The 16127-nt window shown below is 41.4% G+C and overlaps 1 protein-coding gene across 1 annotated transcript in view; it reads right to left on the bottom strand.

Annotated features, from left to right (window-relative positions):
- KCNAB1 (potassium voltage-gated channel subfamily A member regulatory beta subunit 1) overlaps positions 1-16127 on the bottom strand; it is a 327016-nt gene that overhangs the window by 100525 nt on the left and 210364 nt on the right. Inside the window, exon 2 of the mRNA XM_036242904.1 lies at positions 1571-1614. Within this exon, the coding sequence (XP_036098797.1) occupies positions 1571-1614 (44 nt within the window). The remainder of the gene's footprint in view (positions 1-1570; positions 1615-16127) is intronic.

Below are 16127 nucleotides of genomic sequence, written 5' to 3'. Positions count from 1 at the left end.
AGTCAGAATTGTTAACTATGGCCTTTAGAGTATTTCAATAAAGGACATCTATAGTTGTACGATTGCTTGGAACATTTGATACTTAATTTCCAAAGCCTCAGTTGAACATGGGCTGTGTTTTGCTGACATCCCAAACCCACAGCAGTAACCCTGGCTCCCCCTGGATTCGACAGCTGGGGTCTGCAGAGCCTAGTAAATGATCCAAGGCAGGTGCATTCTTCCTTTCTCTGACATTTTTGTCTCCTCTGGCTTCGAGAGGTAGCGCAGAGAAGCTGTTAAAGCAAAGCTGTCCAGCTTTGTTACTTGTTCTGAATGAAGCCAGTCAGCCCATGAACTTCCTTGTTTCCTCCTATTTTTCATGCAGCGTCTTATCACAAGTGCTCACGCTCTCAGAGAAACTGGGAGCTAAGTCAGGACTTCTGCTCCTGGACCATCTGCTTCAAAGTCACCCCTGCAGCTCACACACAGGGTTTTTAAAAATCTGCTGTCTGCCCTCTGGAGACTCATTTACCTGTGGCACTTCATGGACACCTGAATTTTTTTAATACTCTTAAGGGCCTTTGGTTGAATTTCCGATGTAGTTTTGACTAAATTATTTTCTGTCATAGATACTGACTCTATGAGATAATTGGTCAATGATCTTTTACTATATTTCTTAAATTATTATATTTTTAATTTACATTTATAGGTGGTTTCTTTCAATAACAGATAGTGAATAATTATTTACCATAAAGCATATTCTCATATAACTAAGGTTATATGATCCCTGATAGTGAATCTCCTTTCAAACAGAAGTGAAAGTTAACAAGATTGGAGCTATAAATTAAGTAAATGTCAAATTCCCTTAGACTTAAGGTGAACAAAGACCACCCTAGCTCCCAAATCAGATCATTAGAAAGAATCAAAAAATCTTAGGCCTCAATAACCTTAATATCCTTAATAACCTTAATATCTTTGAAATACAGTGGAAGGAGGCAGAATTAGTTGCCACTATCTTTTATTCATTGTCATCCCTTCCCTGGTACACACTTCTGTTCAATAGGAATCAAGAAACTCTCCTCCCAACTTTCATGTGTGTGTGTAGACACACACACACACACACACACACACACACACACACATATCCTTGTCCCCAAAGTATTGAGGTAGATTACAAAGTATCTAAAATCTAAAATACATAACAATATAGAAAACTAAGAGAAAGAATTAGGCAAAGAGAACACAAGGAGAGAAGAAGTTCAGATGCTGCTGCAGGTAGGCTAAGCACACATGATGCCACAAGGTTCTTCACATTTGCTGAATAGAAGTAACACGTGAGTCTTCCTCTAGGGTGTGCGTTAGTATCAGATTTCTTTCTGTTTGATGGGCCCCCATGACCATCATGGACACAGTGGCTCCTTGGGCCCGAGGGAGAGGGCTGTGCTGGGCAGGGAAGGGTCAGAAGGAGGAATGGGGCAATGCTGGGCAGGGAGTCCCTTCTCACCTTAGGCCAGGTCCTGACCTGCACTCCCGGGTATGTTCCCCCATCTCCCACCTCCCGGCCCACCCCACATGACGCCTGAGTACTTACCAAGACCCAAGCAAGAAACTCTGAGTCCTGATTTTCCAAGATTCCTGGAATAAAAATAAAGTAACATGTGGTCATTGTTTTGTTAGTTGACACTGTATGCATTTAATCATGAATATTCTCTCTCTCTTTTTTTTTAGAGTAGGTTTTGATTTTTTTAGAGAGAGGAAGGGAGCCCTGGCCGGTTTGGCTCAGCGGTTAGAGCGTCGGCCTGCGGTCCGGAGAGAGGAAGGGAGAGATAGAAACATCAATATGAGTGAGGAACATTGATCGGCTGCCTCCTGCACGCCCCCTACTGGGGGTTGAGCCCACAATTCAGGCAGGTGCCCTGACTGGGAATTGAACCAGGACCTCTCAGTCCACAGGACAATACTCAATGCACTGAGCCACACCAGGCAGACTAACCATGAATATTCGCATTGTGCTTGACTGGAGTCAGAGCCCCAGAATCAGGCTGTGGCCTTGGGGAGAGCCTCTCATTCATCTGAATTTGGGCACTAGGTTATCACAAACGTGCTCAGGTTCAGCAACAGAGCAAATGTCCCCATCAAATGCAGCTTTTCAGCCCTGAATCACGGTTTTTATTAATTTGCTTACAATTGTCTTTTGCTTTCTTTCTAGAATGTGAGTTCCTTGAGGCCGAGAGCTCTATCTATCTTATTCGCCAGACAGTCATTCATTATTTATTCATCATTCATCAGCGGGGCCTGCCCGCAGAGGACCCTTAACATGATCTGTGGGCTGAGTAACTGCCAAACTAACCTCTAAAACAGTATTATCATAGTGTAGGGGGATTATTAAAGGGACAAATACAAAATTCTTTAGGCTATTTAAACTAATTTAGATTATTTAAAAATAAATGCTACATAAAGTGGCTATAAGGAAGCCAGATAGTCCTTTTTAAATGGTTCTTTTTTTCCTCATCAACACCTCTGCTTTTCAACCCTAAAAGTTTACCAGGGAAAGGAAATATATTTCCACTCTCTAAACAGGGAGAGAACTAGGCACTCTAGTCTTTATTGTGAGTTATGTCCATGGAGACCAAGACCCAACCCATCTTCCTGTCACCTAACTGCTGTCAGAGAAGAAACTGAATTCTCAGAGAGAGGATGCCTCATGATGATGATGAGGATGATGATGATGATTATTATTTGTATGGGTCCAATGTGAGGAGGTGAAGCTTAAATAATTGAAACATGGTAGAAAATTGCACCCCTTTAAAAAAAAATACTTTTCCAATTGCAGTTTACATTCAATATTTTTTTTGTATCAATTAGATAATCATATAATTTACAAAGTGACCCCTCCTGATATTTCAAGTACACACATCTTTTATGTTCTGGTCAGATCCTCAAACAAAACAGCACATGCAAACTTTTCCAACGGCAGCACAGCTCCGCTCCGCCAGGTCCTCCCTGGATTGGAGTTAGTAATTAGTGCTCTAGTTTTTGCATCAGTTTCTTTTCTCTACTTATTGTTCTTGTTTATAAATTCACCTGAACAACACACTTAATTTCATAGCATATTCTAAAGCGCATCGCATTGCAAAGAGTTGAAAGACCCAGGTTTCTGTCCCATTGTTGCAACTAGCCAGGTAACCTTAGAGAAGGCATGTCCTTCCTGTGGGGTTCCATTTCTTCATTACTAGAATGGGATAATAACGACTGTACCATTCATCTAGCATAGCTGTTGTGGGGCTGGGACATGACAATGTCTGCTAAAGTGTTGCACAGTAAACAACTGGAAGCCATAATTATTTCTGGTGCTTTCTGTCTCTGCTCACCTTCTCACAGACATAGTGCTAAATTTCCCCTTAGAAATTGGTTATGTCCACCTGGAAGGAAACTCTTGCATAAAGATGGTTGTGAAAAATATTCTGAACTACTGTGCCAAGAGGAAAATAACCAGACCTCTCCCATGAAAATAATTTGCATAATAAATTGATCTTTTATCTATTTATTTATTTGTATTTTAAAATTACAATTGTATGTCAAAAAAGGATTCTTTTAATAGTTTCTCAGAAAACTACAGGATGTGCAACCAGAAGACCTTTCTCATAGTCTAAAAGTCTACTGATTTTAAGGATGGGAATTAAGAGCAGAACCTATATAGTGAGGAGAAAAAAAGATAACACCGAAACAAAACAAGAAGTGTATATATGTAAGTGTGAATAGGAGTCTTGCACATAGAGTTATTCAACATTGATGAGTCAGCAAAGACTTATGGAGAGGTGAGACCAGCCCAGGCAATGTCCAGGCCATGGGGATACAGAGAGGAACCAGGCCCAGGGCCTTTATTTGCACAACTATGTGGCTGTCATGGGGGGGGGGGGGGATTCTAGGTGAGGATTTTTATGTTGTTTTACTATCTTTCAGTGATTCTGAGAACACAGGAAGGAGGGACATGGTGGAGAAAACTATGTGGAGCATGACATTTTTTATCACAAACTCAAATAGGGAAAGATTATGTCACTGGGCACTTACTGAGCGACATTTCTGCACACAAGGTGGGGAGACCTTCCCTGTTTCCTATGACAGTGACTTAGGAAGATAGTGATCACTCTGCTATGAGTTGGAGGAGCAAATGGAGAAACTTAAAATCGTCAGCAAAAACAAACTGCAAAGTAGCAAATACTAAACGTGGCCCATTTTTTGCCACTGCTATTGAAATTCCCAGGCTAGCTTTCTGGAATGAAAGCCTTAGCAAATTTTTCACTGTTAGAAAAGTTCAGTGACAGACAAATATGATGTCGTGGTAATAGGTCCCACATTGAGCCTTCATGTTTTTATTTCCTTCAACTCTTAAAAAAAATATCTTCACCCTAGAAGGAATGGTTACCATATTCAGGTAGTTGCTTTTATTTTTAAAATATGTTTTTAATGATTTTGTAGAGAGAGGAAGGGAGAGAGAGAAACACTAATGTAAGAGAGAAACATCGATCAGCTGCCTCTGCACGCCCCATACTGGGGATCAAACCCACAGCCTGGGTATGTGCCCTGACTGGGAATCACAGTCCATGGGAGGATGCTTAACCCACTGAGCCACACCAGCAGGGCCAGGTGGTTGCTTTTAAAGTGAGAGGCATTTTCTGTGCAGGAGCCATACGTGATCTTTACATCCATTGCCCTGATTTTGTCTAGAGCTTGGTATCTTTGTGAGACTCCTACCTCATAAAGCTCTCTCAGCGCACGATGATGCCTCTCCCTCTGCAGATGGAGACGGTAGGAGGAATTAGCTCCCTCCAGCTCCCTCCACCTCCCTCCAGCTCAGGGCATGGAATTCCAACACAATTTCTGCAATTGCAAATGGCTCATCATATCCTTCTGCCTGTGTCTATGTGGCAGTTGTCCAGATATGTTGATCAATTTAAGCTCTGCTGGATAATAGCCCAAATACTGGATGCATTTGAGCTAATGAGTACAACGTATTATGCCAAAGCTTGTTTGTGTGGCTATACCACCAATAATGGTCAAGTTAACACATCATGCTGGGCTATGCCAGGTGCCCTGGAATCTTCTTTATCTCACCCATGTGGAATTTTCATGAACACTTTATGATCTTGGTGTGCCACTGTACAACAAATAGTTTATAGATTTTCATTTTATTTCTTAATTCCTCAGCATTTGCACAGTTGAGGCTACAAAAAAACTCTGTACGCACATCCAATTTCCAATTCGATTGAATCCCTTTTCTATTTTATTCAAAATACTAGTTTCATTGCCTGGGTTTAACTCTTTTATTTGTGTCAGATATACCAGAAGGAAGTCTCAGCATGTTCATTTTTAGTATCTGCTCCTGTTTAACTCAAAATAAACGCTCCTCTTTCCCAGGTGAACCTGAGCTGCTCTGCCGCTAATATTAGAAATGAATGACATCAGCATGGAGCGTGGGACACTGAGCTTTTGTCAGTCAAATTTTGGAAATCCTAAATCGTAACTCAAAACTTCAGTAAGGAGCTACCTAGAGAAGGAATATATCCTCTGAGAACTCAACGGTGGTGTTTCTTTCTTTCGGAAGGCAGGTCCACCACATAGTGAATACTTGGCTGAATGTATTTTAGAGCAAAGGTTAGTTCTGTGGCATTAACTATAATTCCTAGTGTTGTTTTTGTGTAGCATCCATCAGGCTGTCTTTGATTTTAAGGCAATAATGGAGTGTTGAGAACTGAAATCAAGCATCACTCAGGCACAGCATCACAAGCCACTCTGATGGTTGCCGTTCCTTTACAAATCACAGATGCTAAAAGATTAGTAGCCCAAACATGCTGTTTTGAATTGTTTGCTTCTGAATACATTAGACATTATTCACCATTGTAAATGGCTCGAGAAAGAGGTGTAGCTAGCTAAAATATGTACTTTGCCTTTGACCAAGAAAGATGCATATTACATGGGACAAAATTCCCAGTTTAAAGGTTGACACAACAGGGACAACCAAAAGCACATGTAAGGGTCTGGTGGCCATGCCAGGCTGGCAGAAATAAGTTTTGATTGGACCTGTTTTCATATGCTCAGATCATTACCTCATCTGCTGTTTCACTCTACTGAAATATCTTTCTGATTCCTCTAACTGTTGTGGGGTGCCTCACCTGCAAGTTACTGGTCAAATCTGGGGTATGGACTTTTTTTTTTTTAACATGAAATGTACATTTAACCTTTATCCAAAAACCCAGAGCATAAGGCATTTATGTTTGTTAGTCAGCTGCTTTTGATGGTTACACAAGCACATACATTTTCACTACCATGAAGGTGACTACAAATAAAGCTTTCTTGGGAAAACACCATTCATCACCACTGATAAGTGAATAATGACTCATTTGGAAACCAAAAAGCCATGCATTTTGATGACAGGCACTAACCAGTAGTGCATGAAACTTTATTTCATTCTTAACTCTTATTGAAGTAGCAAAAAAGTAGGATGAGATTCTTTTAGATTCTTTGAGTTATAGGTATAAGTCATTTTTTTTCAGTTGTAAATTCCAACAGACGATGTAAATTCTTGTTTATTTATTTTGAACATATAAAATCACCTGTTGATCTGTATCATTCTAGAAAAGTCTAGAGAAGTATGGCAAAAATGAGACTTCCCTGTAATTAATTAATTAGTTCAGTAGAGATGTACTGAGTTTCAACTATGTACCAACCCATGCAGGGTGTTGGAGTGGGCTAAGGAGCTGCTCTCATGGAGCTTATATCAAAGAAAGGGAAACAGACATTAAATGGTGAACCTGATTATAATCCTAACTAAAAGGACAGTACTCCCTAAGTGTAAAATTGGGATGTTGGGGAAGCGGACGTTGTCTGGATTGTTAGAAAAAGCTTCTCTATCAGCATTTAACCTGAGAACCAAAGGAGGAGTAGAAAGTTACTTAATGAAAGCAGGGATCATCAGCGTGCTGAGCAGAGTGAACAGCATGTGCAAAGGCTCAGAGGTTGGAGGAAGCATGGGTAATGGAAGAAGTGAAAGAGTATAGAGGAGTGGGAGAGTAGAGTGCGAGTGACTAAATGAGTCGAGGTGGGGGTGGCGCAATAGGAAGCCCACCCAACAGGACTTTACTGATTAGTTTATGCTACCAGTTTTGGTCTTAATATGAAGGTGTAATGGAAAACTACTGAAAAAATAAATAAACAGCAGAAATGAGTTAAAGGGACACAAGAATAGGGGCTAGGAGGTTATTTTGGGAATCCTGATGAGAATAATGTATCTTGAAATCAGTTCACTGGAGCTAGGAGAATGGGGACGATTCCAGATATTCTTACCAGTAAAACCTGTGGGGACTTTGTGTTTGGTTGAATATGAGTGTGAAAGCGGAGGGAAGAGCAATGGGTCATTCTCGGGTTTCTGATTCGGGCAGCTGGGCGAAGAGGGGTACATTTCACTGGAGTAGGGTTCATTTGAGACAGTGTTCAGTTGGAGACGAGGGCCAAGGACTTGGCCTTGAGGAGCTCCAACATCACAGGAGGCAGAGGAAGCTGAGAAGGAAGGAGTGGCCGAGATTTAGGACAGCAGGAGAGTGTCAGTGTGGAAGCCAAGCCGCATGTGGTTTCAACAGGGTAGTGAGATCCAGTCCTGGGAGGGCAGAGGAATGCCCTTCCTGTTCAGCCCCATGCGATGGCTGTTGACTTCTGTGGCACTCATTTTGGGGGTGCTGCTGGGTTGACTGAGGGGAACAGAGCCGATGCTTGTGTGGCCTCAGGCAGGCTACTTAGCTTTTTTAAGCCTCTTTACTAATTCACAAATGGAGATATTAATAGCCTATTTTTTTTTTTTCTAGATTGAGAAAATAAAATGCAGTCCTAGCCCTTGCATGCTTGTGTTCAGTAAGCGCTCGTTGCTTTCTGCCTTTCATATCTCCTAGGAAAAGTAGTCTCTCAAGCGTGGAATCTGGGGTGGGGGTTCTGGTCTAGGTACTGAAGCTGGCAGGTGTCCCACTTCCCCGACCTTATGATCCTCTTCCTTTGTGGAATGCAGCCATCCTAAATCTCTTACATGCTCAAGGTGAGTCATTTTGCTACAATCATTAGAAAAGTGGGAACCAGGAGATAAAGATGGATAAGGGAGGCAAAGGAGAAGGGGCCATTTGTTGGCCAAGTTTGGAGAAGTCGTGTGGGTCTGGGCCTGAGAAATTTAGAGCAGTTCCCCCACAGTCACCAGGAGGGGAAATGGAGGTGGGACACGGTGCTGTGTGGAGGGGGTTGTCCAAACCCGTGTGTTCTGCGGGGGTGTGGTGGGGGTTGAAAAATACTGTCCAAGTCTAGTTGTTGATTACATAATAGTTACTCAGCGTGTTCTGTCTCAGTATCCAAACTATCAGAATAGCTGGAAACCAATAACTCAGACCTAAATCTGAAGAATCTAGAAGCTCTACCTCAGGGGCATATCATTTGGGGGTTCATAAACTTGGGAAGGGGAAAATGCATTTTTATTTTTCAACCACTTAACTGAAATTTAGCATTTCCTTCAAGGATAAATACAGGCAAGAAATCACAGAAGTATTCACATTACCTGTGATTTTGCCATCAGTTGAAATTATACTTTTCTGTCATAGTTGCTTCTGAGATAAAAAAGTTATTTTCACTCACCATTCCCCCCATCACCACTTGGAACCTGCAGTACTTTATTGGCTCCTAGAACTTATTATTTAATTAGTAACAAAATAGTGCATGTTTTATGGGGTTGCAAAAATATTTTGAACTGTATTTCAATTTAATGCAGTCCTGCGTATTTTGTTGTATATTTATTTATTTTATCCTCATCCGAGGATATTTTTTCATTTATCTTCAGATAGAGTGGGAAAGGGAGAGAGAGAGAGAAACATTGACGTGAGAGAGACACATCGATTGGTTGCCTCCTGCACGACCCCAACCAGGGCTGGGGATGAACCTCAACTGAGGCATGTGCCCTTGACTGGAATCAAACCCACACCTCTTTGATCCACAGGCTGATGCTTTAGCCGCTGAGCCGAACTGGCCAGGGCTTTTGTTGTGCATTTAAAATCTCTTTTTCTGAATAGTCTGTAGGCTTCAATGGACTGCTAGAGGAGTCTAAAATCAAGAATCTCCGAAGCAGGTGAAAGATAAAGATTGTTTTAAAAACGCCTCTTGGGGCATCCATCTGCCACAAAGCGATGTGAGTTTACAAGGATTTTTTTCAAATGGTGGGAGGAGGGGAGAAAATCCTAAAAAATATTTGAAAGCAAAATTAAATATGCAAACCCCCACACCTACTATTTGAGATAAAAAGTATTTCTTAGGCCCTTGATGGACTTCATTCCAAACTCAGGCCCACTGCTTGTGTTATCTCTACTTGGATCTAAGCCCTTGACCCTAAGGTCTCCCATTACGGGGCTCCTCGAGGCCCCATCACCCGCCTGCAGCAGGGGCTGCCGTGTTTACCGTCTGGGACGGAGGCCAGAGGAGAGGACTTGCTAGCCTTAAGGCTTGGGGTCTTAGCAAGCAGTGGCTTGCCTCATGTACAGTATTTCTTTTATAACAATTCACTTTAATGTTATTCATCTATTCAACCATTTCATTTCCATGGCATATATTTGTGTTTGTTTTAATAAAAAATAAGCGAAACAAGCCAATCGGAAATAGACAAATATCACATGATCTCACTTATTTGTGGAATATAATGAACAAAATAGACCCAGAGACATAGAAATGGGGTACAGACTGACAAAACCTCAGAGGAGGGGGTCAAAGGGCTCAGGGGAGGAAAGAGATAAACCACAGAACTTATATGCATGTATGTGTAACCATGAACATAGACAAAAAAGCTGGGGATGGGGCGAGGAGGGGAGGATCAGGAGGAGAGTGTCAATGGGGGGGAAAAAGGAGAAACATCTGTAACAAAAATAAATTAAGAAAAAAATTAAATTAAAGCCCTGGTCAGTTTGGCTTAGCGGTTGGAGCATCGGCCCGCAGACCAGAGAGTCCCGGGTTCGGTTCCCGGTAAGGGCACATACCTAGGTTGCGGTTTGTCCCCAGCCCTAGTTGGGGTTGTGTGGGTGGCAGCCAGTCGATGTGTCTTTCTCATATCGATGTTTCTCTCTCTCTTCCTCCATCTCTCCCTCCTGCTCTATCTGAAAATAAATGCAAAAATGTCCTTGGGTGAGGATAAAAAAAATTAAATAAAAAAAAGTTTCCTTCTTAAATCTTAAAGCAAGTTTGTTGTCTCAGAGAAGTGCTATTTTGACTCCATGGCTTAACTGGGTACCCCTGGGTACCCTCCACTGTTCCCCGTTCGAGAGGCCTGGCTATATAAGTGATTCCCTATCATTTACACTGTAGTAGGAAAGAGTTTCAGACCTTTTTCTTACATCAGTTAGGAGGAATTTGAAGGTATAATAAAAAAAGAAAGCATTAAAACACTGAGAGAGATGGAAGAGGGAATAAAGGTGAGGTGGAGGGAGGATGAAGGAAGTGAGTCCCCAAAGGAAAGAACACACTTTGCCCCCTTCTAGATTTTGTCCAGGGTCATATCTCTCCTCCCGACAGAATGATCACTTTCCTACATAAATATCATACACAGACTTATTGAAGCAAAGGTCATGTCTTCCCTGGCATCCACTTTGCAATGAGAGCTATGATTAGTTTCCACTGTAATGAGCTGTGCACTTTTCAAAGGCAAATGAAACAAACAAAAAGGCATCTGAGGTGGGAGTACCATGCTCCACATCTTTTCAATTCCACTTACTGTGGGGGAGTTTCTTGCTTTCTCTTCAGAAAGCAAAGTCAGCAGCTTGATGCAGACTGAGGCATGAGTCTGAGTAAGAGGCAGGTTGATACTTAAATATCCACTTTATCAAAAGCAAATGCTTTCAGCCATAATGCATTAGTTTGTCTTCCACTTTCCTTGACAGAGGAACAAAATTAATGCCTGTTTTCTCTGAGTGTCCGTAGACTTTGGATCTGCTGTCAGAGTGCCATATATCACAGGGCATGTTATACTCAGAGTGTATGAGATGCTTCTTGAGATCTGTGAGGACAGGCACTGAGTCTAAGGCATCTGCTTATTCCCAACACTCAGCACAGTGCTAGGTGCATAGTAGATGTTCAGTGATGCTCACAGTGGATGCTCTAATGCTATCACTTTGCTGTGGATAAAGACTGCATTGCCCCTCACTTGTCCCCCTCTTGTTGGTTCAGGAGGCTCTGCGGTTTGCTGGACATCACTGGCCGGCACATTGTAGTGCTGAAGTACAAATAGTGTGGAAATGCCTCCTCCCTCACTATCAGTGAAACCTTGGGGAAGTTATCGAACCTCTCTGTGCCCCATCTGTTACTGAGGGTAATAATAGAAACTACCTCATAGGGTAATTATGAGGATGAATGCACTTAAGATAGTACCTGGCACATGGTAAGTACTGCTTAAGTGCAAGCTGTTATCAGAGAAAGACAGGTTTGAATCCAAGCTTTGCCACCCTCTGATAGCTGTGGGCATCTCATTCACCTCATACAGGTTCTCTCTTCTGTAAAATGAATTTCTGTACTCTCCCTGAATGGATGGACACAGGAAAAATTGTGACCTTTTCACTCTTCTCTCAACCAATGTAAATGTTAGGGCTCCCTCTCTTAATTTTACAAGGGGCTGGAGCTTGGGGACCCACCCATACCTTCCTCTTCTCCATTGCCCTACAGTTAACTGTGTCTCTGTTTCAATGGGAGGGCCAATGCTAGCCCTCTGTATTTACAGACTCAGAGCCTAGGACTGGGGTGAAAACGGGTATCATGATCAAGGTCTACTACCATGTTGACATCTTACCCTTTAGTTCCAGCCAGCCCACCTGCAGGTCACCCCATCTGAATCTTCAGTGCACACCTCAAACTAAGAATACCAATCTGTGACTCCCACCCCCTCCAAAAAAACCCCCCCACAATAATACATTTTAACTCCCAAAGATCTCTTTGCATCCTCCCTCTTCTTTGGCCTCTACTATCAGTCAGCAAATCCTGGAGCGCCCACTTCTGTACTGTTCCTGTGACCCCCATCCTGACTTCTTTATAGCCATTACCGGGTCAGACTTTCATGACTAATGGCTTCTAACCTGCTCTTCTGCTTCTAGGATTCTCTCCTGATCTTTCTCTGTTTATCCAATCAACCTTCCTACCTTTTTATTTGTATGTAGTAACTATTTTTCATGTCTTATTACCTTTCTACAACTGTAAAGTATTTGATGGTAGGATCCAAGCCTGGTTTATATTTGATTTTCTCACAACAATTTGCATGATAAGGTACAAGTAAACATTTTAGTAACTAAATGAATGCTCAAATGAGTACGTCTGAGAAGCCTTTCTTATACCCTTAATGTAAACTTCCAGAATTAGACATTATTTTAGTCTTAATTATTTTGTGTTTAGATTGACTATTAGGATTCAATTGTCCTATTCAACATCATAGGACAATAAGGCATTAAAATCAAAGGCATGCAGATTTTAATAAGGAATAAATGAAACTGTCTCTCACTGGAGACACGATTGTCTATATAGAAAAATCCCAAATATTTTCCAAAAAGCTTCTAGAACTAATAAGTGAATTTAGTTTGGTTGAAGGACATAAGATCAATATATAAAAGTGAATTGTATTTCTAACAATGAGCAATTGGTGTTTGAAATTCAAAAGAATAAATTATTTATAGTAGCACCCTAAAAATAAAATATTTATTTATAAATCTATCCAAATCTGGGCAGTGTCTGTATGCTAAAAATTATGAAACACCGAAGAAATAAATGAAAGAGGACCTAACTGAATGGAGAGACATACCATGTTCATGGATTATAAGACTCAACATTGTTAAAATGTTAATTCCTCTCAATTTGATCTATGGAGTAAATATAATCTCAATTCAAATCCTATACAATGTTTCATAAATATCAGGGTGATTCTCAAATTTATATGGCAAGGTGAAGCAACTGAAATATACAAAGCAATTTGAAAAAGAACAAAGTTAGAATGACACTACCTGATGACTCACACTAACTAATTTCAAGATTTAATATAAAGCTAAATTAATGAAGGCAGTGTAGTACTGTAAAAAGGAATAAAGAATGAAACACAAATAAATGGAACAGAATAAACAGAATAAGTAGAACAGAATGGACAGGCCAGAAATGCCCCGCACAAGTGTAGTCAACTGATTTTTGACAAAGGTGCAAAGGCAATTCAATAAAGAAAAAATAGTCTTTTTAAGAAATGGGGCTGGACAAGTGTCCATCAGTAGACGAATGGATCAAAAAGCTGTGGTACATATACACAATGGAGTACTACGCAGCTGTAAGAAAGAAAGATCTCTTATCCTTTGAGACTACATGGAGGGACCTTGAAAGTATCATCCTAAGTGAAATAAGCCAAACAGAGAAAGACAAGTTTCATATGATCTCACTTATCTGTGGAATATAATGAACATAACAGTCTGAGGAATGGGGTAGTCCCAGAGACGCGGAAGCGGGGTGCAGACTGACAATCCCCTAAAGAGGGAGGTGGTGGGGGAGAGATAAACCACAGAACTTATATGCATGTATGCATGAACAGTGGACATGGACAACAATCTGGGGAAAGGGCAGGGAGGGAGGGGGAGGGGGGAATCAGTGGGGGAAAAAGGAGAAACATCTGTAACAAAAATTAATTAATAAAAAAAAAGAAATGGGGCTGGAACAAAAGGGGCAATTGTGTGTGTGTATATATATATATATATATATATATATATATATATATATATATATATCAACCTTGATACAAATCTCAGACCTTATACAAAAATAAACTCAAATGCATCAGAGACCTAAATGTAAAACTTAAAATTACAGAATTTGTAGGAAAAATATAGGAGAGAATCTGTGAGACTTTAGGTGTGGTAGGAGTTTTTTAAAATAGTACCAACAATATGATCCATTAAAAAATTGTAAAATTGGACTTTATAAAAATTTTAAACTTTGGTCTGTGAAAGACACCGTTAGGAGAATGAGAAGACAAGCTATAGACTGGAAGAAAATACCTGCAAAAGTCCAGTAAGGATGGCCAAGGTACTGAACAGACACTTCACCAGAGAAAATAATTGGATAACAAACGTTATGAATAAAAAATGCTCAACATCATTAGACATTAGGAAAGTACAAATTAAAACTATAATGAGATACCACTACACACTTATGAGAATGGATAAGATAAAAACAAAAACCAAACCAAACACAATGCCAAGTACTGGCAAAGATGCATAGCAAATGAAATTTCATACATTGCTGGTAGAAATGCAAAATGGTACAGCCCACTTTAGAAAACATTTGGACAATTTCTTATAAAATTAAACATACCTATACCACACGACTCAGCAATTCCACTCCTAGGTATTTACCCAAGTGAATTGAAAAGTTAGGTTCACACAAACCACTATAGGCAAATATTTGTTGCAGCTTTATAATCACCAAACACTGAAAACCTCCTAGATGTCAGCATTGTTCTAGGTGCTTTCACACATAATTCATGCATATAAAGGCACACAGTCTTTCTAAATAGACACTCTTGTGTTCATTTTATTTATGAGACAATAGAGGCTGAGAGAGGTTAAGTAACAGGCCAAGATCCCACCCATCCAGCATGTGACGGTCAGAAATGGAATTCTTTCTGCTGGGAAAGTACCTGCTCCTTCCACCGTCCCACCTGGCCTCCACGTGGCCCGCCTCGCTGAAATGACCCAACAGTTAGCTATTTTAAGAGGACAAGCAGGGAGAGGGTCTCTGCCTGGGTTGGATACTTTTTGAAGGCCTAGAGATGAGAGAAAATGAGTTTCTATGGTTCTTCACCTATGTCTTTTTTTTTTTATCCTTACCCGAGGACACCATTCGATATTTTGTTCAGATAGAGTGGGAGGGGGAGAGAGAGAGAGAGAGAGAGAGAGAGAGAGAGAGAGAGAGAGAGAGAGAGAGAGAAACACATGTGAAAGGGACACATCGAGTGGCTGCCACCCACACGACCCAACCAGGACCGAGGACAAACTGCAACCAAGGTACATGCCCTTAGCGGGAACCGAACCCGGGTCTCTCCTGACCGCAGGCCCACGCTCTAACCTCAGAGCCAAACTGGCCAGGGTGAGTTTCTGTGGTTCTTGCTAGGCATCCACACCTTCTTTTCTTTTCTTTTATTGTCAGTCCTCACCTGAGGATATTTTTTTCCATTGATTTTTAGAGAGAGTGGAAGGAAAGGAGGGAGGGAGGGAAAGAGAGAGAGAGAGAGAGAGAGAGAGAGAGAGAGAGAAACATGGATGTGAGAGACACATCAATTGGTTGACTTCCATATGCACTCTGACCAGGGCCAGGGATCCAGCCTGCAACCCAGGTACATGCCCTTGACTGGAAATCTAACCCACAACCTTTCAGTGCAAGGGCGATGTTCTAATCACCGAGCCATAGCAGCCAGGGCCACACCTTCTTTTGACATTTTTTCTGGACTCCCCCCACCACCCCACCCCTGACTGTAGCTTTCCACGACTCTCTGTGACTGATGCCACAGCACTGGGAGATGATGAGCTGCCACTCATCTCTCCCCTCTCCTTCCTGTCAGCCTTCAGACAGAAACAACAGGGGGAAAAGTAGGTGGAAAGAAATGTACAGGTCACATTGTTCAAAACACATAGAACTAATTTCATCTTTTTTCCCCTGGATCTTTTGAAAAAAGAACAAAAATGAAGTCATGTGTGTGATCTGCTAATTGGCCCTAGAATGACCAATGGGGCCTGGGCAGCCATATTCATAGCATGTCATGGGGTGTGGGCTTAAGGGTTTGGAAAGGGGAATGGAAAAGAAAATTCGAAAGAGCTGAGGTGGCCTTCCCTGAAAAAGAAGGTTGGATCAAGAGTAATTATTGGAGTAATTCAACCCAACAAACTCTTCAGAGCTACTGTGGGCAAGGAGCTGAGGACATAAACTTGAGTAGATCACATCTACAAAGTGGAGTATAGTCACCCAGTGTGTGTTTACTGAGCACCGACTATTGAGGCAGGCACTGCTTTAGGTTGTAGGGCTATTGCAGTGCATAAAATGCATCAAACTCCCGACCTCAGGAGGCT

The sequence above is a fragment of the Molossus molossus genome, unplaced genomic scaffold (genome assembly GCF_014108415.1).
Source record: "Molossus molossus isolate mMolMol1 unplaced genomic scaffold, mMolMol1.p scaffold_m16_p_5, whole genome shotgun sequence".
In the NCBI taxonomy this organism is placed as follows: Eukaryota; Metazoa; Chordata; class Mammalia; order Chiroptera; family Molossidae; genus Molossus; species Molossus molossus.
The sequence above is the reverse complement of the archived record's forward strand: the minus strand, read 5'-3'. Positions and strand labels throughout refer to the sequence as shown.